Source organism: Pithys albifrons, chromosome 12, assembly GCF_047495875.1.
Source record: "Pithys albifrons albifrons isolate INPA30051 chromosome 12, PitAlb_v1, whole genome shotgun sequence".
In the NCBI taxonomy this organism is placed as follows: Eukaryota; Metazoa; Chordata; class Aves; order Passeriformes; family Thamnophilidae; genus Pithys; species Pithys albifrons.
Window position 1 is genome coordinate 10,879,022 of NC_092469.1, and position 24,645 is coordinate 10,903,666.

Sequence of the window (24,645 nt, forward strand, 5' to 3'; positions counted from 1 at the left end):
TTTAAAAAGGTTGCAGTAATTTAATAAGTCCTGCAACTAGCCTAATTTTTTATATTTAATTGATAGGAACTGCATGCATCAAAGAAAACACATACTGAGATTTAATGTGCATAAAATGGATATTAGCATTTTAAAGAGGCAGATTAACACATTAATCCAAGTAATTTTCATATATTGCTTTTAATAAAATCTTCACAGTATAAAATTCTTAATGAGGCTAATCATAGGCATTCCATTTAGCGGGGTGATTAGGGATAACATAAAAGTATTTTTAATCAGTTTTCTAAGGCTTATGAGTTTTTTATTAAAAATTAAAATTTTGACTTGCATTTTTATTACTGTTTTATGTAGGAAAAAAATCTTGAAAATGCAAATAAAGCACATCATTCAATCATGTAGGTATTAATTATTTACAAGACGCTGTCCATTGTGGAGAGATTCTTAGCCTTAAGGGGGAAATAAAAAACAAACAGACTGAAAAGTATACAAAACTTTACAACTACAAATCAAGCGTCCTTTCCATATAAATTATACATTAAATATACTGTAAGAATTACAAAGATCTCATCTTTGATGCACTATCAAGCACGTATTTACACTGGGAGAAGGAACTTCTGTAGGCAAACTTCCTTTCATGCCTCGTAGTCATTCTTGTGTTCCTCACAGACAGAATGCAGAGTGTGGAGGGGCTTCCACTGTTGCTTTGAGCTCCCCAATTACTGCACCATCATCTTGTGAGGCGGAAACTAGAAAGGGAACATCACAAAACAGCATTAGCAATTTCATTTAAGGTTTTGCTTTTGTTCTGGTGATCTTCTGTAGAGTTTGGACAGATTAAAAGACACCTAGCACATGCAGGGGAGAAATAAATATATAATAATGTTCCCAGTTCAGACAGTCAGTCTACTGGAAATGGAGTTCTCTAAGATTTAGAACGTACATCAATAAAAGTATTAGTGCTTGAAATATCTCTCAAATAAAGAAACCCATCAGTACAGTAATTATATAAAAACCAATATATAAATAAACTGATACAAATTAAAACTATATAAATTAAACATTTTTCTCAACATGTACATGAGATGCATCAATATGTAAATTTAAACTCTATTGAAAACATAAATGCATATTTATAAATAGTTTTAAGCAAAAAAAACCCCACCTATTAGTGTGTTTTCTACACTATGTGTATGACAGGTCCAAATAAGCCTGGACACTTACTTGTACTTAAACAGTAAATTGTTTTTTCCCGTTGGTGCAATGCAAAATTATTTACATTACAAGCTTCTATGTGTTGTAAAATAGCAAGGTATAAACAAAGATGATAATTCCCCTAGACTAAACTGTTTAACTACCTTCATCTTTGTATATGTGGGTTTTAAAGTGGTATTTTAAATTTCTATTTTACAGAAATTAGCTGACATGATTTGAAATTGCACTCTTTTACAATATCTAAGTAAGCCCAGAGGGCCAGAATCTCTGCTGCTGTGATTAAAACATGCTGCTAAGTCAAAAATGAGGCTCTTTCCCAGTCCTGCATAAAAAGCAATGAGGCTGCCTAACATGACTCTAGAAGGAATTTGAATAAAAACAAATAATCTTGACAGCATATTTTTTCAAAGCAAATTATACAGCTGACAAATGGCAAGGTTATGTATTTAGTATATAAACTGGGTTAAGTACTCTGGGACATGCAACGATACTGCATGTTACAACTTCCAGGCTGCTGAGACAACTCAGACGAGGTTTAGAGAAGGAAAAACATGGGATAAATCTTCCATCATTTACTCTGTTGAAAGAGCTATTATAGGACAGATTGAATGTTATTCTTAGAGATCCAAACCATTCCGTATATCCTTGAACAAATCACTCAGTGTCAACTTCAAGAGCAGACTTCAGGGGACAGTATTGTTCTTACAGATAAGAACAGTGGGATAACCATAATTACCAATATCGCAACATTAATTCTATTTTCTCAGTCTTCATATTGTCATAATATCTTTGAGACATATTGTTAGATGTCTTGACAACACTGTTTTTCATACATTCTCTTGCTTAGTCATTCACTTAATTGCTTCAAATTTCATAGAGACCACTTTCACACAATCAGCAATGAAAGGAACAAGGTATGAAAAAGGTAAGTGCTTGGAGTCTCAGAAAGAATGACAGAAGTTTATGGTACCTAAGAATAACTATATCTTCATGTAGTAGTGTCCTATGAATTTCCCTGTGTTTAGGTTTGTTCTTTTTCCCTCAAAACATTATCAACCTCAGAGAATGTGTACAATATTACTTAGGAATTCTATTTACTGTGCCATTACATTTCATTGAAGTCTGCATCCAGATCTTAAGAACACATCCTTTTACAATGACTTGTCCAAGAAAATACACTGACATGTTCTTTTGCCATGATCTGACATATGTTAATGTAAAATTAATTTCAATTCTCTGAAAGTTCTAAATTTTCAGAAAATATGCAGTGTTACATGTCATGGATGCAATAGAAAAAAAACCTGTATGGCATCTGCAGGGAAGGGTAGAAGTGTGGATAGGAAAAGAATAAAGTGTTTCTAGCTAATACTAGAAATACTAATATCTATTTCATAGATATAATGCATATAAAGTAAAACTCAGTGCCAATGTCTTATGATTACGGGAAGAAATGCTCCTCACAATATTGAAGTAGTTGTCATTATAAACCAATGTTTAGCTTTTGATAGAGCAATAAGTAGTAACAAAAACCAGTCCTTCCTGTCATAATAATTTTCTCAGATAATGATGAGGACTTTTAAGAGTTTCATGAAAGGTGAATTTCAAGGGTAAAAAATGGCATCACTAATCAATCTTATCAAATAGGAATTATGACAGTGGGAATTATGGCCATAAAATACACAACAATCTTCCAGTGAGAGACTACAAAATACCTTTCTGGAGAAGAAGTGCTTTTGTACAACTACTTGGAGATAAATCATTGGTGGAGAAAAGCTTAAATGGTTCAGCCACAGTAAGAAGTGCATCAAATCTTTATACTATTTTTTCAGAGTATAGAGAGCTGATTCTCTGCATTTTCCTTATTGTGTTCCTGGAACTTTGATGCATACTTTCAGTATTTTAGCTACAGCAAGGATGCAAATCAGGCATGATCATGGGAATGGATAAGAAAGCCTATTTCTTTCCCTCACTACTGTGCTCCCTATCACTCAAAGTACAGGAATTAGACACAGCAGAAGCAGCAGCAAAGTCACATCAGCCTGGCATTCCACTAAGGCTAACTGGAATTATTGCTACTGCAAAGGGTACCTTGTGTGCAGCCAGTCATCAGCCTGGCTCATGTTCTGGTAGAGCAGAGGGGCTGTTTATAACAGATTTACTCTCTTCATTGAGCTTTACTACAGTGGGGAAAGATGATTGAGACAAAAAGGTAGGAGAAAAATGGACACTGGTAACCATGTCCCTGCTACCATGGGGAACAAGAAACTCCAAACAAGGACAACATTTTCCTTTTCCATCTACGAAAGGGTCAAGGAACCTTCCCAAATCTTCTTATCAGTGTTATAAAAATGGTTCCATGGCCCAGGAAACGGAAGATTCCACACCTCCTACTCACCTCACCTTGATTTAACAAGTCACAGCGAAGGTTTGGTCACAGTCCTTTTTGGAATGGTGCTCCCTCTAAACTGACACTTTACTGAAAAGCCCAGTATTTCATACTGTCTGGGATACAGGTTTCATATGGAGGACACAAGCTGGAGATACTCTGGGAGTTATAAAATAACTCTAAATAAGATACAAACTTTAGCAATATAGAATTAATAAAAATATGTATTTATAATCCTATTACAAGAGGTATGTTGTACAAAACAGAATTACAGCAAGTGGACATGTCTTAAAAAGTTTGTCAGTTTTATGAACAAAATACTATGAGCTGGGAATGTTCCTTGGCTTTGGCTTTTTAAACATACTTTAAGGAGTAACAGTAGTACACAGTTTTTGCAGACTTCTGCAAACAAATGTGGAAGCCATTAGTTAATATTAAAGAATTTCTTATTGACACAATGTCAAACAATTACTTTCATTACTTTCTTACCCTTGCACAGGGAAGTAGAAATTCAACAAATAATTTTTTAGCTACAGAAGTTTACAAGAAAGTGATCTCTAAAACTTACCATTAATGTCTTGTTCAATGGTGTTTCTTTGCTTCTGGAATACCTTTCAAACTGGATATCTTCACATTCAAGATCTTGTTCATCTTCTGAAGGATCACTGACCATGTAAACTTTAGGATAAACACACACACAAAAAAAGGTGAAAAAAAATTTTACCTTCAAGAATGGTTGAAAATCCACTTAAAACCAGAAAAAAAGGCAAACTCACATTCTACTTTACAAGTGGAGCATAAACAAGAATCTTTATCAATTAAATTCAACTTTTTCCATTACAAGAATAGTCTAAGACCCTCTCTTTTAGAACTTTTCTTCTTCTTTAGCATTACTTAGCTGTACTAGAAGAACAGAGAGGTTGTAACCATAGATCCACAGCCTTATAGAACTGTTTCATTTTTTTCCCCCTCTCCACCACTCTGTGGTACAATTCTTGTTCATATGGCCATACCAAAAACTATACAAAATATATGCTTTTCTTTCGTGAACTTAAATTACACCCAATGTATCCAAGTATGGCTTTCCTTTTAAACACATAATTCCAGAACTGGATTGGAGCTGACTTGAGTTAGTGGCTTGTGTTGTGTCCAAAAACACCGAGACTGACAAAATGACAGGAATTTAGAGCTAACATTTGTATATCTTGGCAATGTTGTTCAAATTGTGAATGTTTGTGAGCTTTATAACCTAAAAATGTTACAATATGCATAATTTCAAATGGGTAAAAACAAGTTGTGTAAAATCCAAATCTAAAGGAAAAGATATGTTAAACAAAATATAAGTAAATATTCCTAAGGAGACTAAACATAAAAACTACTACAATATGTTATATAGTAGTTTATTTTTGTGCATATTTATTATAGAAAATATATATTAGTCACTAAATCCAGTCACCTACTGAAAATATGTGTATTTAAAAAATTTTCTGGAGGCAAAAAAGATAAAATATCATACTACTTCCAACAGCAGGTGGCTTGATAGAATATGATGCATTTAACTTGAGATTTTGGCACCAAGCTAAGCAGCAGCAAAACTGCCCATACTCAGTCAAAAAGTAATACTTAGATGTGTAAGACAAATATTCAATTGAATAAAAACAAATTAAAAATTTAAAGAATAATTTGATAAAACTGTTGGATTTTGCCAAAAGATCTGTTTTGTCACGATTCAGTGTCAGTCTTAATCTCTTGGGGAAACCAGTGTAGCAGTTAAGACAGTGATAGAAGAAGAGGAGATTAATGCTGGATTAACTTTTATCACTTAAGGGTACCAACTACTACCAAAATTTTCAGTAAAGCATATATTAAAAGCAGGTCTAGTAACATTTGGGACAGCACCTTAGAGCCAAGGGGCAGAGTCATTCATACAGTCCTACCCTGTGGTTCAGGGTATTTTACATGAATAGGTCAAATTTCAGTAGAACAAATTAAATTAACAATCCCTCTAATACCTTATAGTTTCAATATGCCTAAAAGATGACAATATTGGATTAAATCTTTGCTGCTAAGCAGGAAGGAGAAGTTTTGCACTCTGGATCCCAGGGGAAAACTCCAACTGGAGTGCCAAAACGGTACCACAATCACTTTGAGTTTTGTACCTTTGAAAAATATTACAAATGCTTTGAGAGAATATTTAAATATGGTAATTGGTATGCTTTAGCTTGTCTTCTTCATTTACCAAGAATTGCAAGAGTTCTGTTTTCAGGATGAACTGCTTAAAAAGACACAGTTTTAACTCCCTTAGAATCCATGGCACATGAACAGACTCCTCACTCTGCTTCAGGGTGTCCCATCTCACCTTAACACTGCCTTACTTCTGAAAGAAACTTTGATGGGAGTTTGTATATCAAATTCATACTAGCTATTCTTACATTAATAAAGGTACGGATAGTGCTCCCCTCCCAGACTTCCCTCTGAGAGCCCAGACTTTCTCTCTAGCTCATTTCCACATTGCTTTTCTATAACACCAGTTCCTCATCCCCTTGCAGGAATCCCAAGCTTACTGGCAGAATAAGAAGAAATTTTGACACCCTGGTAAAGGCACCACATGGGAATATATTTGCTAGCCACTGCAGGAAAGACTTGGGAACTGAATGAAAATTGTCTGACAAAGGAAAAGTGAAAAAAATAATAAGGGCCTTCTTAAGTTTAAAATGTGTTTTATAATGAAGCAGAAAATCCTGGACAATTATTTATTATTGTGGTTTGGATAACAATTAAATGCATTCTCCTTAGCAGGTAATTTATAGTGACTGGATAAAAGTTCTTATGCAGGCAAATTTGATTCTATTTTTTTCATTCCAGAGATCAGCCATTTTTAAGCAGTAAGAAAAGTTTATGTGTTAATATAGTATATGAATGTGAAGCTAACACTATACACATGCTCTATTTTCCTGTACTATGGATGCGTAGCTTTTCTTTCTTTGGGGAACAATGACTTCATACAGTCTGTTTCTTGGAATAACAATCATTTCCTACCAAGAAATGATGCACCTGTCAGGATCAGCCTGGAAAGCTCTTGCATAAACCTGTTCACTCTTGTTATCACAGCAGGGTGACTGTTCCACGAACGGGTTCCTCCATTCCTCACATATGTCTCTCTTGACACTTGTCAGAGGAGCTCACACTCTCCCTCCAGGTCTGCAAGCACTGCCAGCACAGTCTGGCATGTGGAATCAGGGAACTTTCTCTACATGACCGAAATTTCTATGCTCTTAAAATGGTGAAAGACAACAGTGGAAGAATAAACAGCAAGTATGATACAGTTAGAGAAAGTTAAATGGACTGCCAGAATGTGTCCTGTTAACTGATTTAAAGACTCGAATATGTAAGTAAATAATGATGGGGTTGAGATGCTGAAATAATAATGTCCTTTTTTTTTCAAAGTTTTACCAATATTAGCAAGTATAGCTTCCTAAACTAAATAAGGAATTTGAATCCTTATTTTACACAAAAAGAAGCAAAAAGGCTTCCAGTGTCACACATTACAGCTAGAAGAAAAAATAAGTGTTCTGACAAAATCTCCCTAATAATGATAGAGACAATGACTGTCTGACAATGCAAAGATGCTTGTCAAAAAAACCTATGTGCCTATATTTTACATTTTATGTCATTCTACTTAACTGTGTATTTTCTTGACTTTTTGATACTGAATATTCTCGCATTTTCTGCCGCTATTTGTTCAAATATGGAATGAAAATCAATATTTCTAATAAATATTTACAACGATTCCATATCAATAAATGAAATTGAAAGAAGAGAAAAAACAACTTGGTTTTGAAATGTTATCTTTAAATAAACAGGAAACTCCACTCCAAACAAATTTTAGATTGGATATTAGAAAAAAATTATTTACTGAAAGAGATGCCAAGTCCTAGAACTGGCTGCTCAGGGAACTGGTGGAGCAACCAAAACTGGAGGTATTTAAAAGTGTAGATGTGGCACCTAGGGACATGGTTTAGTGGTGGAACTGGCAGTGCTGGAGTAATGGTTGGACTTGGTGACTCTAAAGTTCTCCATCCTAAAATATTTTAGGATTCCATAAAATAAACATACTTTCCTGTATAAGTGTCCTGTCAATCTACATTTATTTATTTGCAAGTATAAACTAAAAAGTATAAAGCTGTGAAATGCATTATTTTCAGGGTCAAATTGGCTCTGTTTCAACTATAGAATTAGGCCACAGTTGCATCTTTGGCTTAGCAGTAATTTTATGTATTATATTAATTTATCTTTTAACACTTGAGAAATCTTTTTAAAGAGTTATTCACTAAGTGGCTCTGCCTTTGGGAGAGAAAAACAGTATGTGATGCATCTATCTATTCATGTTCCAATATGGATCCAGTCATTTTGAGTATCATTTCTAAAAACAGTCATTGTGACAGGAAAAACATAAATGAATACACTACTTAATACACATAGTACACTGTCTATGCTCTATCATCTGGCAGAGCACAAACACTAATAAAGTGTCAGGCTCAAGCATCTGCAGGCAATTTTCAATGATATTTATATCCTTGATAATTTGGTTTCCTGAGCTTTAAAGCATTAGTTGAGTTGAGTTCCTGTTTCAGCTGAAAAAGCTCTGATACTAGTTTGTAAAGCTTGTGATAGAAAACATGTGTTGATAAAACTAGGCCAGGTTTAAAAAGCAGAGTTGGAAACTTTTGGTGTATGGGCAGAATCTTTTCATAAATTTTGTTTCTTGGTGGTCCTTGCTAGGATGAAGTGGGGAACTGGACTATTGATGAACTTATACCTTCCTGTTTAGTCAAGACACATCAATAACTACCGAAAACAACCCACCTGGTAAAACAGAGGACAGGACCATGAAGGCACATGTAGAAGGTGGATGCTTCTGGTCAGATAAAAAACTCACTGCTTTTACCTCACCTTGTTCTTACCTTAGGTTTGTAAACTATTTATAGGAGAAACTGCAGCACACAGACTAGCTCTTTTATTTCGCTGAATTATCCCTCAGGAACAAAAAAAAATAAGAATAAAAGAGTATTTTAGTCTCAATATTGTCAAATATTAGCAGAATATATTTTAGTAGAATGTTACCCACTCTCCTAATTTACATGGCAAAGTAAGTCTTCTCTTTGCTTATTAAATGACTTCTTTTTATTTTTTTTTTAAATCTCCAAGCCTAAGAATGTTTTGGTATGATATTTCCATCCTAACAAGTAATCACTTCATAGTGTTCCCTGCTCCATTTCAGTAAAACCTGTTTTCTGGCCAAGACACGAAACTCAGCTATCGAAGGGAAATGAAATGAAGAGAGATCACGCTCTTACTTACTGTAGAGTGATTCAGTAATTTGTGAATAAACACATATTTAAAAGATTTAAAAGTAACTCCAACACTTCTAATACAATCAGCAGGTATCCTACTCTTCTGTGAATTAAATCAATCTTTAATTTAGTGATTATTCCATTCTAATGCTGACTTTTAAGAGAAAACAGAATCATAGGATGTAATTTATTCTGTCAAAGTAATGCACACATGCTATCTCAATCAAAAAATTTGAATAAGAACAAAAGTATTATGAACTTGAACAAGACCAATTTATACTCTTGGAAATTTCAAGGCCAAGGAACACTTTCTGCAGCTCTCAGACTCCTTTTAGAACTCTGAATTCAAAAAGCAACAAATGTACTACATTATGTCAAGCAGAAATGTACTTTTCAAATTCATTAATGATAGAATACTGATTATAGATTTTCTCTTTTGCAAAACAAAAAACCCTAACCCAAACCTGTTAAAAGGAAAACAAGCAAACTCCCAAACCAAAACCCAATCCACAGCACTGAACCAACATAAAGCAAGGTTGCAATAGTCCATCCCATATGAACCTACTCAGGGAAGGAATAAAATCAGAAACAAATTTTTTTTCTAGTTAGTTATTTAGGTATTAACTTCTCAACAAACAACAAGGCAAACCATAATCATTACTTACAAAGGCCTATAATAGAGTTTTTCAGCACTAACATGTACCTGTCAGTGTGTAGATCTGGCTTTAGAAGAACAGACCTGAGATACTCTTTTTTCTGCACAATTATATGCCCTATCCACATTTATCACTGCAATGCAAATCAGAATTATTATCAATTGTTTTTCACCTTTTAGAAGAAAGAACATGAGGAAAAGAACAAAGGAAAAATAAACATTTCTTTCTTGTTTCTAAGGAGAAGCAACAATGTTAAAATCAAATTTGAAAGAGCATGTGATCTAGTGGTGTGTCACTGGCAGGTTTATGTGCACACTGTCAAAAAAGATACAAGCAGCATCTAAGCACGCCACACAGCTGTCACTTTCTGTTAATGGCAATAGCAGTCATGATTTTAAAAGCCAGTGGTCTTTATTGCTTTGTATTTGAAGTGATTTACTGTATTTTCTTCCACTGAGGAAGCCAGTGATAATGATAATGTATGGCAGGGTGCTTGTCCTTTTTGACAGCCTCAGTAATTTAATCCCCCTTTCCTGCCACAGTATTTCAGTAAGAGAAACCTCTAGACCAATGGACTGGAGAAAATCCACAGCCTGGGGAGTGTGAGTGCTCTGAAAGCCTTTCATTGTTTTAATATAAAATACAAACAGAAGGATAAGCTTCTAATTTTTGTACTGTCAATATGGCCTACTGTGAAAGCTAGCCTTGGTTTGGAAAGTACATTAGAAGAATGAGTAACAGGGTTTTAAGAAATTCCTTAAGAAGTTTTGGGGCGTGTTATATTAAGAAAGTAGCAGATTTCTTGTGAATGCTGTTGATGCCTTAAGATTTTTATATATTTGTCCATTTTACAGTAGCTGCTTAGTTTCTCACACTTAAGGTAGCAGTTAACAATTACTAAAACCCCTCTTTCATGGTTTGTGCCACATTCTTGAAATTCTGTTAAATGTTCAAGGAAAGATTTTAGCAAGGACATCTTTTTTGGGATATGTGCACCTGGGCCAAAACAAGATAGAAGGCCCAAAATCCTTGGAGAAGCTCCAAAGAGGCAGACCCAAGGATGGTTTTGGGGGCAGATGGCTCTAGGGTTGGATGTATCCATTAAATATGGTAATTAATTACTGTTACAAATTTGTAAGAACACTATGTTGGGTGTGCACTTAGGTATTTTGATGAACCCGAAAGCGCTTTCAATAAAGGCCTGCTCTCTATTTTGTTTATATTCATACTGTCTGGAAAGTTCTTTTTTCCCATCTTAGGCAAGACTATCAGTCTGCAACTATCAATAAACTACTGTGAAAGATTATAAAAACTGAAAAAGTGTTAAAGGAATGAATTTTATTATTTTTTTTACAACTGGAAAAGTTTTCATAGGACAAAACTAGAATGAATATAACCCTCTAAGAATCAAACACAGCTCTTCATTTGCTTTCATTTGTTTTTGTGGAGAGGTGGAGATAGAAATTTGCCTGTATTAAATTCCAACATTTTTAATACTCAAGTCTCTAGTTAACTTCTCACTGTACTCATAAAAGATCTTTTACACCCTCCATATCACATTAAGGTTTTATTTTACCATGCACTGACAAAAATCTTTAAGGTATTCCACTGTCCAAAACAATCTGATTTGTATAAACAGAAAGTAGCAATTTTACCAAGGAGCTGAGTATTGGAATGCAGCAGCATGAGTAGAGGTAAGAAGGTCTAAATTCCTCTCAGAAGGATTGATTTAAGGATATATCTCTATTAAAGTCCTATGAAGGACACCTTTCAGAGCTATTGCTTTTCCAGTTTTCTCCAAAGCCACTCCTCAGCTTCCCTTGCCCAGCAGAGCCGCTCCTGGAGAGGGTTTACTGTCAGAGAACAGCCAGTTCAGTTGCTGAGTCAGTCAATCAAAGGAATCTCCAATTTGTCACCTTTTCCCCTAGTAATGGAAAGCAAGGTGCTGGGTGTTTGAATCTTTAGTTTCCACTCACAATTTCTTACTTTCTTAGGTTAAAACAAGCTGTTATTGTCATCTGCTAATCTTTTGGACATGTGGATGACTTTCCACATGTGCTATTCTGACGGCCAAGTGCTCCTGGGGCCACCACAGGAAGTGATGGGGAGGCAGCAGGGAGACACATGGACAGCCAGGGAACTTCAAAGGAAATGCCACATCAACAGATTCTTCTCTTTCTCACAAGCATCCCAAATGGAATTTCCTAAGTTTACTAATTCTGTATCTAAAACATTTTTTAATGAAAATTATTTACAAACCTAAAGAGTTCAAATTCATTTCACTCAATGGAAATATCCAGACTAGTAAGTAAAACATTTGGCACAAGAACTCCACTCAAGTCTGGGGAAAATGATTAACCATAGTGAAAATATATTTTTAGACCCTGATGAATAACATGCTCTCATATCACCCCACAGGACTGCCTGAACTTAGAATCATAACATTGCTCCAAGGCAAGGAATATCTAATATTTCTATCCAATTAATTGCAAAAATAATCCAAAATTAACTTGTGAGAGTTTGCATCTAAGATTATAATTTTGATGTTAGTTCTAAGGAAATACTAAAAGGTGAAGATCACCATGACCCCGGAACCTTGTTAAACATTTTTACTATTCAAAACATTAACACAGCTGTTCTGTTATGGCATATTTTTTTCATGGTTCACATTCTACAAAACAGCTCTGTGACGAAGCAGTTTCACCAGTGAAGAAAAAAATGCTTCACAGTGTTGGGCTTTAACAGAGAAAAGTAATAAACACACAGAAGTATAACAACCTTTGCTGATGCATTTGAGTTGTACTCTGGAAACCACTGTTTGGAATAGGGATCTTCCAAAGTTTATTTATTAAAAATAAACCCCATCATCTTCCCCTACCTCCTCCTCTTCTTGTTTACTTACACTTGCACTTCAAGTTGTTCAAATAGTCACCCGATCACTTGAGAAAAGTTTTCAAAATAAGAAAGGTTTCCAATTAAATTTCACATAAAATCCTTGCAAGATGTCATAAATCATTCTTCTACTTCCACTGCCTGTTCTCTAGAACCACTGTACACAGGGAGAACACATTTCAACTCTCTATCAGTCTTGCTTTCTTGTAATTTTCTTGACATCTCAGCATTTTCACATTTAAGTCTTGTTATTTAGTAAAATAATAATGGTTTTTATAACAGCATTTATGAATTAACTGTAGCTTCAGAATTTAATTAATTGTGGCCCTTACAAGAAAAATGTTTATTTTAGTGAAACTAAGAGTGAAGCATCAGTAGATGCATTTATAAGTGAGGGAGACTGGGCTTTATTTGCTTGGAGTAATGTTTCCCTGTGTGTTTGTCTGACAGCAAAACTGCCACCACTTTAAATAGATGGTGACATGACTGGAAAATTTCTGGCACACTTTTTGAAACTGCATTTAAAAGTTTAAATACAAGTCCACTGCTTACGGTGATCCGTAACACAATCTATCACCAACAGAACACTGTACCAAAACAAACCCCACAAAAAAAAGCAGAATCCTTTCCTTTTACCAAATTGTAAGACAGAGTCATAGTGTGAAAACAATTTGGCAAGTTCCACTTTTCTTTGAATCTATGGGACTGTAGTGTTTGGAGGCATTCTTGGATATTCTAATAACTCTTTCCATGCAAACAAACTCACAGCTCCTCTCAGTCAGGATGGTCAGCAGCAGACACAACACTTACTGTGGTGGAAAGTCACAGGGTATGCGGTGCAATCCTACAGTGTATAAACTTCCCTGTCCAAGCTGCTGTTCCAACACCTTGGAAGAAAGAGAATGATATTCAAACCGCTCCTAGTGAAAAAGTCATAGTTGAAAAAACCCAGTTTATGTCAAGTTCCATGCCTGAACCACTTGTGAAAATGGCAATCCATGGGATCTTCTACATCTCAATCAATGGAGCTCTACTACATTGTTTTACAACAATGTGCTGTTAATCTTCTGATATCTCTCAAGTCAGGCAATGACAGCAAAGAGTGTGCAAAAGGTAGGAAAAAATTCAAATGCTTTTTAAGCAATGAATTTCACAGAGCTTTCTGTACCAGTTAAGATGATTTTAAAACAGTCAAACTGTTTCAGTTATAGATAATACAAAAGACTATTTTATTATAAGAATTAGTGATTTTTAGATTACTTATGGACTTACCCTGATTTTCTCCACACAAAAGTCTAAAAGACTACTAGTTTCCTTCTAAGCTCAAAGTAAATTTCTTTCTACCCATGTAAATCTCATTTTTATTAAAGAAAATATTCAATTAACCTCAAATATTCAGCATACTCAAATCTAATTAGACTTGAATAAGAGATGCAGCAAAGCTATAGTAAACACACATGCAGATTTCATTACTACTATCTTATGGGCTTCTCAACTGGCTTTATCAGAAAGCAGACTCTTTAGGTTTTTTACTCCCCTATATGCTAAACTAATCTTGAGTAGAAATCAGATGACCAATTATCTAAGCAAACCTCTGCAAGCAACAACCACATTAGTGCAGAACACAGTGCTGAAGCAATGAACACCAGAAAACACCTTTTGATACTGATTCGTTAGGATATTTTGAAGTTTAAACAGTGTTATAATTGATATTTAAGCAGGAAATAGAAAAATCAAAGTTATGAAGTCAGGTTATGATTAACAGAAATAATACAATACAGCACTATTAGATTGGAAAGCCTTATGAACCAGGTTTGTAGATGTTAAAGATCTGACTAGGACACCACTTTTGCAAAGTGACTTACAAAAATTATTTTTAAAAGAATGTTTAATTTGAATGTTTGTGGAATACTTTGTCAAAAACAGGAAACTGATTCACATGCTCCAGGATATTCAGGTAAAAATCCAAGGCAACTTGAAGCACTCAGACTGAATCTTAAACAGACTTTAACAGAAAAAAAGGTAGTCAATAATTGAAATACTATGAAATAGCAGGGAATGTACATAACAAGAGAATTGTCAATTACTAAAATAATTCTATGTAAACTATTAGTATTCATTGCATAGTGTATTGACATAAACTACTTTCAAATGTTCATTTATTAGAGACTAGCATTTGCAACATGCAGGATGAAGTATTATGAAGTAAACAGCAATGTGTTAGTATTAAACGGGGGTGAATAATATCCCACTTCAAAAAGTTCTTACTAGAGGAATACTGAGTATTCACATGTGAAGATCAAGTCCAATTTCATATTTTCTCTTTCCAACTGTATTTTAGTTGTACATTGTTAGATAGGATTCTTTTCTTTTGCTGTACCATCAGGTACCAATAGAAAACTTAGTTCATGATGCTCTTTCAAAAAGAATGCATCTTTGAGCTATGTATGGCATCATTTTAGAAGGCATGTGCTCCCAGCTTAAATTTACTGTAATGTCATCAGTGCTTGCACAAGCCTACTTCACTATTTCATTTTATGCTTTAACAATGGCATCCTGACATCATTACTTAAAAAACATTACTAAAATTTCTCCAAATATTTGGAAAAAAGACAAATACAATCAGTACACAGATAAATGCAAATATAATGTATATGAAGTTGGCTTTATTGCAGACATTTTCATAAGACAGAATTTAAGGGAAGGAACACGCCTGCTCAGCAATCACAGCAAAGTGATCCTGTACCTGCTTGAAATAGTTTCAGTCATGTACATTATCGAAGTTTTCCAAATGGAAGAGAATTGTTAGTGCCTCCTGCAGACTATACCATAACAGTTCAACAAAAATGCATCAAGTCACAAAACAGGCATGTAAAGTAACACGGTATACTGAATTCAACTTCATACACTGAACTTGCCTAGTTAAACCAAGTATACCTTTAGAAGTTAAAATTAACAATAGGATAATAAAATTAATACCCCAATCGTTCTTCACCAGACTCTTTTCTTGTTATGTTTAACCAAAATTACTTTTTTCCTCTTCCTTATAAGATAGTTTCATAGTATAAAATGGTTTCATAGTGTTTGGCAAGGTCTGTAGTATTGTGTGCAGATAAATTGTAATAAGCTTTATCTATTTAAGTGTGAATGTCAGACTCGACAGGCGGAGTCACAAGTATTTCCTTAGGTAACTGCAAATTGAAGAAAAAACCCACACTATGGGTTCCAATTTGGAGTATGTGGGTGAGCATAGAAAGATGATATTCTTCAAAGAGCAAACAGAACATGCTGGAGTACAGAAATGTCAAAATTATTTTTTTTTATTTCTTTCATTTCTTTTCAAGATCAGAACTTTATTAAAAATACTCCCCCTATGTGGAAATATTTTGACAATTTTTGATTGTAAACTTAAATCAGCTGAAGTACTAAATAATATTCAAAAGATTAGGTTTCCAGATTCAGTGTTTGAACTGCAAGTCAATATGCTAATTTATTATGGGGATAGTTTACATTTTTCCAAGCAAATTACATAATTAATCAAAATGAAAAGGTGTATCCTATTGTAAAAATATCCATCATATAGAACAATTTCCATTGCTGTCAAGTCCTTTCAATATTTGATGAAGTAATTTTACCCCCTCCTTTCAAAAGACATTTCCTTTTATTATGTATCCTAAGACACTTTAACTAAAAACCCAAATCTGAATATTTCAATAAGGTTGTTTTATTATTCAGTAGATTCATGGAAATTTTACTAGGATGACAGAAAAAATTCCACACCATTCTGTCTGCACTAATACAGGTACACGGCTTCAGCTAGCAATATTACTGGGATTAGCATAGAATGATGAAATATTTAAAGGAATTTTTTTTCTAAAATCTAATAAATCAAATGACTGCCAAATGTCATTAAAGTGATGGTCTCTGACTTGAATATGCTTTTCATATTCAAATTTGAAAAGAAAGAGATGAAAGCCTGGAAAGGTTACTCAGTTTCAACTAATAACCTCAAGCACTCTACATTCACATGCATAAAAAATGAAATTGGCTCTATTGTCTAATTTTACTTCAGAAACAACTCTTTTCTTCCTGCACTGAACAGATGTATTAGCATCTGTATTTAAAGGGATATGCTGAGTGGTTTTGTTTGCCCCAAAGTATTTAACAGCAATGTCAGACTAGTTTGTACACAGACAGTAGCTTACGAATCAAGTCCAAATACAATATCCTGTATTATAAAGTATTCCTTTTACATATTTTAAAATTTGTTTGACATATTTAACACTTGTAATTCCATACAGTAGGCAAAGAATATTACACTTTCTGCTTTCTAACTTATAAGGAAGCAAATAACTGAGTCATACTATTAGAAAATTGCAAGGAAAAATAATTACCTTGGAACTTAACAGGAAAGACTACTTTGAATCCCAGTTTTATTAATATTAGATGTTAATATCTACAAAGGAGAACACAAGCTGATTAAAAAAAGTACAAATAACAAATATAGAACTGCTTAAGAACAGCATATCTAGCATGCCATATTGCACCATTACTACAAAATCACTCATATTGTGTAGTCATGCTGAAAATATATATAGCATCCAATATATGAGAGGAATTAATTTTTAAACAATCATTTATATTCCTATGATGCAGAGTGAAATATGTTATTTAAATATTTTCCTAAGATGTTTTTTTTAAGCCTTGGTCTCATTTATGAGGTACTATTCAAGTGAACAATGGATAGTTTGTCAATTATTGCCCACAAATCATTCTACTTTAATAGAAATAAAAATACTCTTAATATTTAGAATTTACAACAAGATGTAACACAAAGTTTCCTCTAACAGAGAGAATGGGTGTGTATTAAAATAAAGAATATTCAATGCTTTCATTTCAGGTGAGGAAAGCAAAACCTGGGCAAGATACTTAGTCTATGTCAGAATTCTTTCTCTACCATTTAATACTGACTCTGTAATTAATGCTACCCAGAGACATGGAAGAATCACTGAACAAGCTTTACGATTTGGGTAGGTACTAAATGCATTGGACATTATATCCAACATTGACATCTCAACTTTTCGCATCTCTGATTTCTGAGATTTAAAAACCCTTTTTTTTTTTTAATTCCACATTTAGTCTTGACTGCCATATTCAAGTAGCTGTATATTCCATAGTTTGATTTCCTTTTTGGCCGTTATAAAAGACTAAGACTTTGATGTGAAAAATAAAATTCCAACTCACTCCAATGGTCCACAATAGTATCTCACAGAAATAAGTGCTTTTGAAAATACTTTGCATATAGGAACAATACTATTTTTCACATCCACAGTTTTAACTAATATATTGCCCATGAAAAACTCAAAATAAAGGGAACTTCTAAATTGTAAGACAAACTTGAATTCTGCCTTTACCAATGCTCAAAAATATGCACTTTAGTCCTTGATGTTTTGTATATTTATTTCCACTCATTCACTTCTATTTGAAGCAGAGAGCACGTAAGATAAACTACAAGTTATACTCCAATAATCACAAGTAATCATCCACTTACTATCAATACTTTTATCACTATCGATATTACTTGATTGACAAATATATTTATTGAGTGACAAATTATCCTTCTCCTCTATCAAGTGCTAAATTCTTGTGATCATCTTATTAACAATGTCAGAACAGAGTCACAAAGGAATGCTATTACAGGAGTGTCAATGTAACTGAAGTGTTCAGAGACACAAACATTATTCAGTAATTACGATTAACAAGGCAACATACAATCATATACACATAAAAATACATATTACAAAAAGTTATTCTAGTCCTGTATGCAGTGATCTTTTTTTTTTGCTAGGAACAACACCTTCTATTTTTACCTTCTCTGCACAATGGTGTAGATGTGAAAACAGAGAGAGGGAGACAGAAACGCTCCCTGTTCTTTCTCCATGTGGATAGAACTTACAAAAGTGCATGCACTTTAGACACTCCCTCAGACCTGAGGCAGAGATGTCTCCTTGCTGAATAGCTTTTTTGGAAGGGGATCTACCATGAAGGAGGGAGGCACTCACAATCTACCTCTCGCAATCTACTCCTCCATCACTGTTTTGCAACGTGCCAGGAGCAGAACTCAATGGCCCATGGTTGGCACCATAATTTGGTTTGATGCAACACCTTCAGTTCTGTCTAGAATTAAGAATACACTGAACAAAAAAATCTATTTGTGACAATGAATACAACTCTGCTGCCATTTTATCCAGTGCTGAGTCCATATTCATAATTTTTCAGAAGAGCATAACTTCATCTCTAATATCTTCAAAGGCACGAATTGCTTACAGCTTGAGACAATTCAGTGATTTGATACTGGTTCTCTATGCAGATCAATGCACTGATTTTTTTTCAGAAACGACAATTTCTAATTCAGTACAAAACATCAAACATTTTACAAAATACAAAGTTCTTGAGGGAAGTGAAGCTTTCCCACTATAAGCATGACAACCATACACATGCACTGGAAGGCACATTTGCACTTTGCTCATGTAGAACTTTTGGTCACTTGAATCAGAAGAATAAAGATAAAATTGTTCAGTGTTTCTCCTAAAGTGGCATTGTTTTTAAAGATTTGGTTTTCACTTTGCCTATGGCACTGCCTCAGCTAGCAGTTTTTACAGATAAACTGTTTCTTGGGATCACTAAACACAAAATACAGATATATGTGGAGCTGTTTGATTGGTGAGGTACAAACGTCATTAAGTGTGAAGATAACTTTCTCCCCAGGAAGTGAGGAAGGCTACATAAGCAATATTGTTTCTATCTGAACCAAGCTACACCCACACCCCTCCCTACTGCAGACCTTTTCAGTGTCGAAAGAGAAGACTTTTCAGTGTTGAATCACTACCCTTTGATTATAACATCATAAAAAATAAAAACCAAATACCAACTCTACCAAAGCTACAGAGGTACTAACTGGTCACACAGTTAAGTAATTTAATGATTGTTTAAACTTAAAATTACCTTTCATTTAAAGAGAAGCATGATCCTTAAGTAAAAAAGCATGAAAGACAGAAAATTTGTTGAGAAAAAAAGCATCCTGTACATTTTTTGTACATTAATACACACCATCATTTAAGTCATAGGAATAAGATGAAATAAGTAGCAGCATTATGTAAAAATCTAAACCAAGAAAAATATAATAGGATTTCTTCTTTTGTGTGTGTATATATATATATATATACACATATATATGCGCACATCTTTTTCTAGATGTAGATCACAGACTTCTGCCTTGATTTAAAAAATAAATTAAATTTTAAAAATCTGTATTTGAAAGTTAATTCCTTTAGAAAAAACCCCACCTCTTAGTATGGGAAGTAGAAGAATCAGTATAGCATTTTCATTTCGTAAGAGTGAATCTCTATTGAAAAAAATGTAGTGCACATTTTTAATATAACTGTTCTTTTTATTTAGAGTTTTAATATTTAATATTTGACAATGTGTCCTCCCCTTGTTATTACAGTATTGTGTGGGGACCATATAGACATTCAAAAATGAACAGAATTTGATTCTCACGATACCCACTGTGTGAAAAAATGATGCTTGGTGAAACAGATAACACAACTAATCCAAATTAAAATTTGGTTTCAAATCCTATTGTTTTCATTTTTAGACTTCCAGTCAGAAAAATACTCCTATTTGTAAAGTCACCATAACCAACTTCCATGTCCATAAGCTCTGATAAACAGTATCTCCAGTAAGAAACTGAGGAGCATTCATATTGCTCACCACAAAATAACTATCAGCTGGCTTAAAAACTACTCCTGCTGATGCTTTTTCTGTGGCCTTATTCATTCAGCTTTAAATCTGAGTTTCTACTTAATTCCATATTCTAACTAATTAGCATTATTTGTTACCTAAAAAATAATGGGTTAATTAAAGACTTAAGATTCTGTAGTTTTGAGACATTTTAAAAGTTGGTGTTTGGGTTTTTTTGGTATTACCCTCTTATTTCATTTCTTCCATCAAGAAGAATGACTTGCAGTACATGCTTTCAATTACAACTTCAAAGTATATCTGACAAAGGGGTACAGAGACGTAAATCCATCATTTCAGCATAGTCCCTACTCAAACTTCTGTCATCTCAAACTTTATCAGTGGCAAAAGCCAATTTCGGTATTGCCTGGATTCTTTAAACTTCCTCTCTTTCACTGGACTATAGTGACCATAACAGCAAATAATCACCTTAAAGATGGAGAATGTCAAATGCTCCTTTGTAATCTTAGACCCATTAGTACTCTTTGAAAGTACTGACTAGAAAGTTTTAATAAATTACTTTTATCTTACTTTGATAAGATGGTTCTCTTTCATTATTTCTTGTTTTACTAAATATGGTGATGTAGCACTTCTACTTCCCCAGTTTCTAGTAAAAGAAAAGTATAAAGCAACTAAGATTAGTTCTAGACAAAACAAGGAAAATACAAAGGATTAGTATTTCTGGCAGAATAGAATCAAGCCAACTCGGTAACACAGGGTAATACTAAACCCCTAAAATTTTAGTTCTCTAAATTCCAATTAGGTATTCACAAACCAACACTGAACATTCAAAAATCTCCCTGCAGGACACCAAAGGCCCTCAAGTCCTAAAGAAAATAAGTGTAAAGAGAAATCAAGTCAGCCAAAATTTAAAAATTGCAATACAACATACAAATAATTTTCTTTTTTTAAATGTGTACAGATATCACATAGGAGGAAATACACTAGTCAAGCAGTTGTACAAAAAAAGCATAATAAAATAAATAAGCATCTATTGATTTGCTATGTGTAAGTTTTATACCTTACATTTTCTCACATTTCCACAAACATATTTCATTCACCAGGAGAACCACAAGCAATTGGTACTGCTTTTTAATGGTGTTTAAGAGGGATTTTCATGTCAAAACCAATTAGAACTTGAGATCTTTATTTACAGGTACAGGTAATGACAGTTATCAATAAACTGCTATTAAAGCAAGAGATGGACTCATGGTATCTGCAACAAAAATGAGACCTACAGAAAATAACAGGACCACCCCCAAATAAATTGGTTTTGCCAGGAATTACCTTATGGCACAATTTAAGACAACTTGGAAGCTGATAGCAGTAAATTTTATTGTAATAATTGAATGCTATATAATCTCCTGTAAGGACACATTGTAGATGTGGGGTGAAAGGGAGGAGGGGATGGAAAAGACTTTTTTTTTTTAAACATAAAGACCATGCCAAAGAAAATGCAAATTCCCAGTTTTGATGTCTATTTTGAGGATCTGAAACAAGGCTTTTAATCAATGTATTATACATCAAATTGATAATGTTAACTTCTGATTATTCAAATGTATGAAATATTCATAGAGAACTGTCCAAACTTTTACATTTCTCAGACTTCTTTTCTCTATTAATTATCATGCCTGGAAGCTTTTTAGTAAAAGCAGCAGCCATCAGCCTGACTGAACCTGACAAGCTAGCAAGGCCCAATTACACTGGCACTCTGTGGCACTTTGATGTACTGGAAACGAAAAGAGATAGGGGCAAATTGTATAGCACATTATGTTAATGACTTGATTTAATCCAGCCACTAAACTTTATGTAGCCTGTTAAAAAAGATGCTAACACTAATTATGCCACTTTGGAAAGGAAAGAAGGGGACAAGCATTTCATACCGACAAAGTGAAGCTCATAAATGTTGTAAATGAAATGAAACAAAATGAAGTAATCTATGATTAATCATACATCATAGACAAGAAGAAAAGAGAAAGAAGCAAGTGGTACAGCTAAGTACTGGAAAATCTGTTAGATACCCTTTATGATCAACATATCTAAGAAATAACCATGAACTGTCTTAATTTGCAACATGCAAAAAAACCCCAGTATGATCTTAAATGGCTTAAACAGTTTGGCATACAACTCAGATTTATAGGATAATTAGCATAACAATCTCTAAAAATCACAAGTCTTATTTACAGTGTTTGATTACCAGCAGGATATTTATCTCAAAAGATAAAAGGCAATGATTTTTAATCTTAAAAAAATACAAATTCAACAACAATTTTGACATGCTGTATTCTATAATTAACCTAAGAATTCAAATAAAATCAAGGCACATTTTAAAAATCTAATTTGTATAAAACATGATGTCTTAATAGTTTATAGTTTTTACTGTTTTATCTACCCTTTGTGAAAATGCATTTTGTTACTAGAGAAAGAGATCAATGAAGAGAGGCAGAAATTGATGAACCTGAAATGAATCTACACACAAAATCCTCTCAGAAGTATTCTTAAATAATTGTGATAAATACAGGAAGACTAGAAGAGTATAGAACAAGTGTATTAGAGTTTGCCTTACTGGTGATGAGTAGCAGTCATTTTAGTTCTCAGAATTACAGATGAAAATTTTTTAGCATTTTGCACATAAACAATACAATTCTTTCTTCAAAAGTACCTTCAGTATCTTTCTGAAGTATATATAGGTGATAGCATTTCTAAATCCCTTCTACAGCTTAATAAAAGAGGAGCAATATTTCTCATACAGAGAATTGCTTCTTGTTAGTTGCTTTGTAAGGTGTCTCATGCCTTGAAAAAAGCATTTAAAAGAAAAAATCAAACTGCCTCTAGGATATCACACTGCAGAACAGTAAAACCGGTGAAGACTGATAGGATCTAACAGCACACCTCCAGTCTTCTAAAAGAAGGCTAAGACAGATCAGAAAAGTATTAACTGTTGGAAGTACTATAATCAATTTTAAGTACTAGTTTCATATTTTTTAAGATTGTTCAGTCAGTGTTATATCTAAAAGAATGGAATACCTTATTTTTTTAGAGAACTATCCTACTGAAATACTGTTCAAAGTAAATTTTCCCCATCTGTATTATGCTGTGTTATTCTGTACATATAACTTCATGCTGATTAGTTGCTCGTTTTAAGTATAAGAAAACATCACTGGTGTACTTGTCCACAACTAATGAGAGAAAAAGAAGTATAGTTGAAGTGATTGGATACTGTACATGTACAACTTTATAGAAAACTGATGTTAAATATGGCAAAGCTACTCTTAGAGGACATTAAGCTTAAAATACTTTCCTATCTTGCCAAATAATTGCCATAAACACTCTGACTCAGCTGTTTAATATTCGTGGATACTGGACTTGAAATAATACCATCACTGCTGTCAGTTTTTATTGATTCAACAGGATCCTCATTTTGTTTATCATCTTGATCTGAAAAAGAAACATTAAAAGAATCAATGTAGTTAAACCCCCCTGTATTGCAGTCCATCTGAGACTTGCTGAGGTACCTGATAACAATGTATTTGCTTTTCTAATAAATTTAGGATAAATGTCAGGTAAATCTTGTCTTTCTTGCAGAAGATCAACACTGAAAATCAATGACCTTTTGCATAACCTAAAGTCTATTTTTTTCTGTTTTAAAAAACAGTAGTGTTTCCCAGGTGAAAGCTGAGGATTGGAATGATCTAAGTCCTGTGATGAGCTGAAGTATGAACAACTGTTAGTTTTACAGAAGAACATGGCCTGAATTTGTGGACTTCCACTGACTGTTTAATACCATGCACATGTAAAGAAGAACATATCTGTCTTTTAAAATGAAAAAGTAGTTCTGTATGCAGGTGGATTATTTTTTAGAGCATTCAGGGTTTTTTCTCTGAAGCAAATTACATATAAGCACAACAGGGATTCAATATCATGTTTTTCCAATTTTTCTAAAGAATTCTTATACAGAAGCTGCAAACAAATGAACATAAAATTTTCGCATTCTGCTCGTGCTTTTACTTGCTTTTGTGGACTTGGTTTATTTCAATAATAAACAGTTTAAGCTCAGAGGTGGAACAGGATGACCTGGCTTTTATAATCTTTAAATAAATCTGCCTCTAACAACTTTATGTCACAAATATGATAAGACATGCTACCCCTCTCACTGCCTGAAAGGATTTCTGATATCAGCATTGGCTGTTATCTGCAGACAAAAGGAGCATATTCATTAAAATAGTCTTTAGAACAGAATAGTTCTAAGGGAGAATATAAAGACATTTAAAATAGAAGCCAGGTTTCCTTTAATATTTTATGAATCTAGGTCAGATACCAGATTTTTGCATTCAATTACAATACA

The 24,645-nt window shown here is 33.7% G+C and overlaps 1 protein-coding gene across 16 annotated transcripts in view; it reads right to left on the reverse strand.

The window, feature by feature from the left end:
* Nucleotides 1-475: 475 nt before the first annotated feature.
* The window catches only part of RPGRIP1L (RPGRIP1 like), a 53,998-nt gene continuing 29,828 nt past the window's right edge, over nucleotides 476-24,645 (reverse strand). For 6 of the 16 annotated variants that reach the window (XR_011698868.1, XR_011698869.1, XR_011698870.1 and 3 more), the window contains 6 exons: nucleotides 20,832-23,738; nucleotides 16,895-16,956; nucleotides 13,311-13,387; nucleotides 8,563-8,634; nucleotides 4,167-4,276; nucleotides 476-746 (listed from right to left, as the gene is read on the reverse strand). Coding sequence is in view for 2 of the 16 variants with exons in the window: in XM_071567368.1 (XP_071423469.1) it covers nucleotides 13,323-13,387; nucleotides 23,679-23,738 (125 nt within the window). In the remaining 14 variants the exon portion in view is untranslated. The other 10 variants (XM_071567367.1, XM_071567366.1, XM_071567373.1 and 7 more) reach the window with 8 other exon arrangements.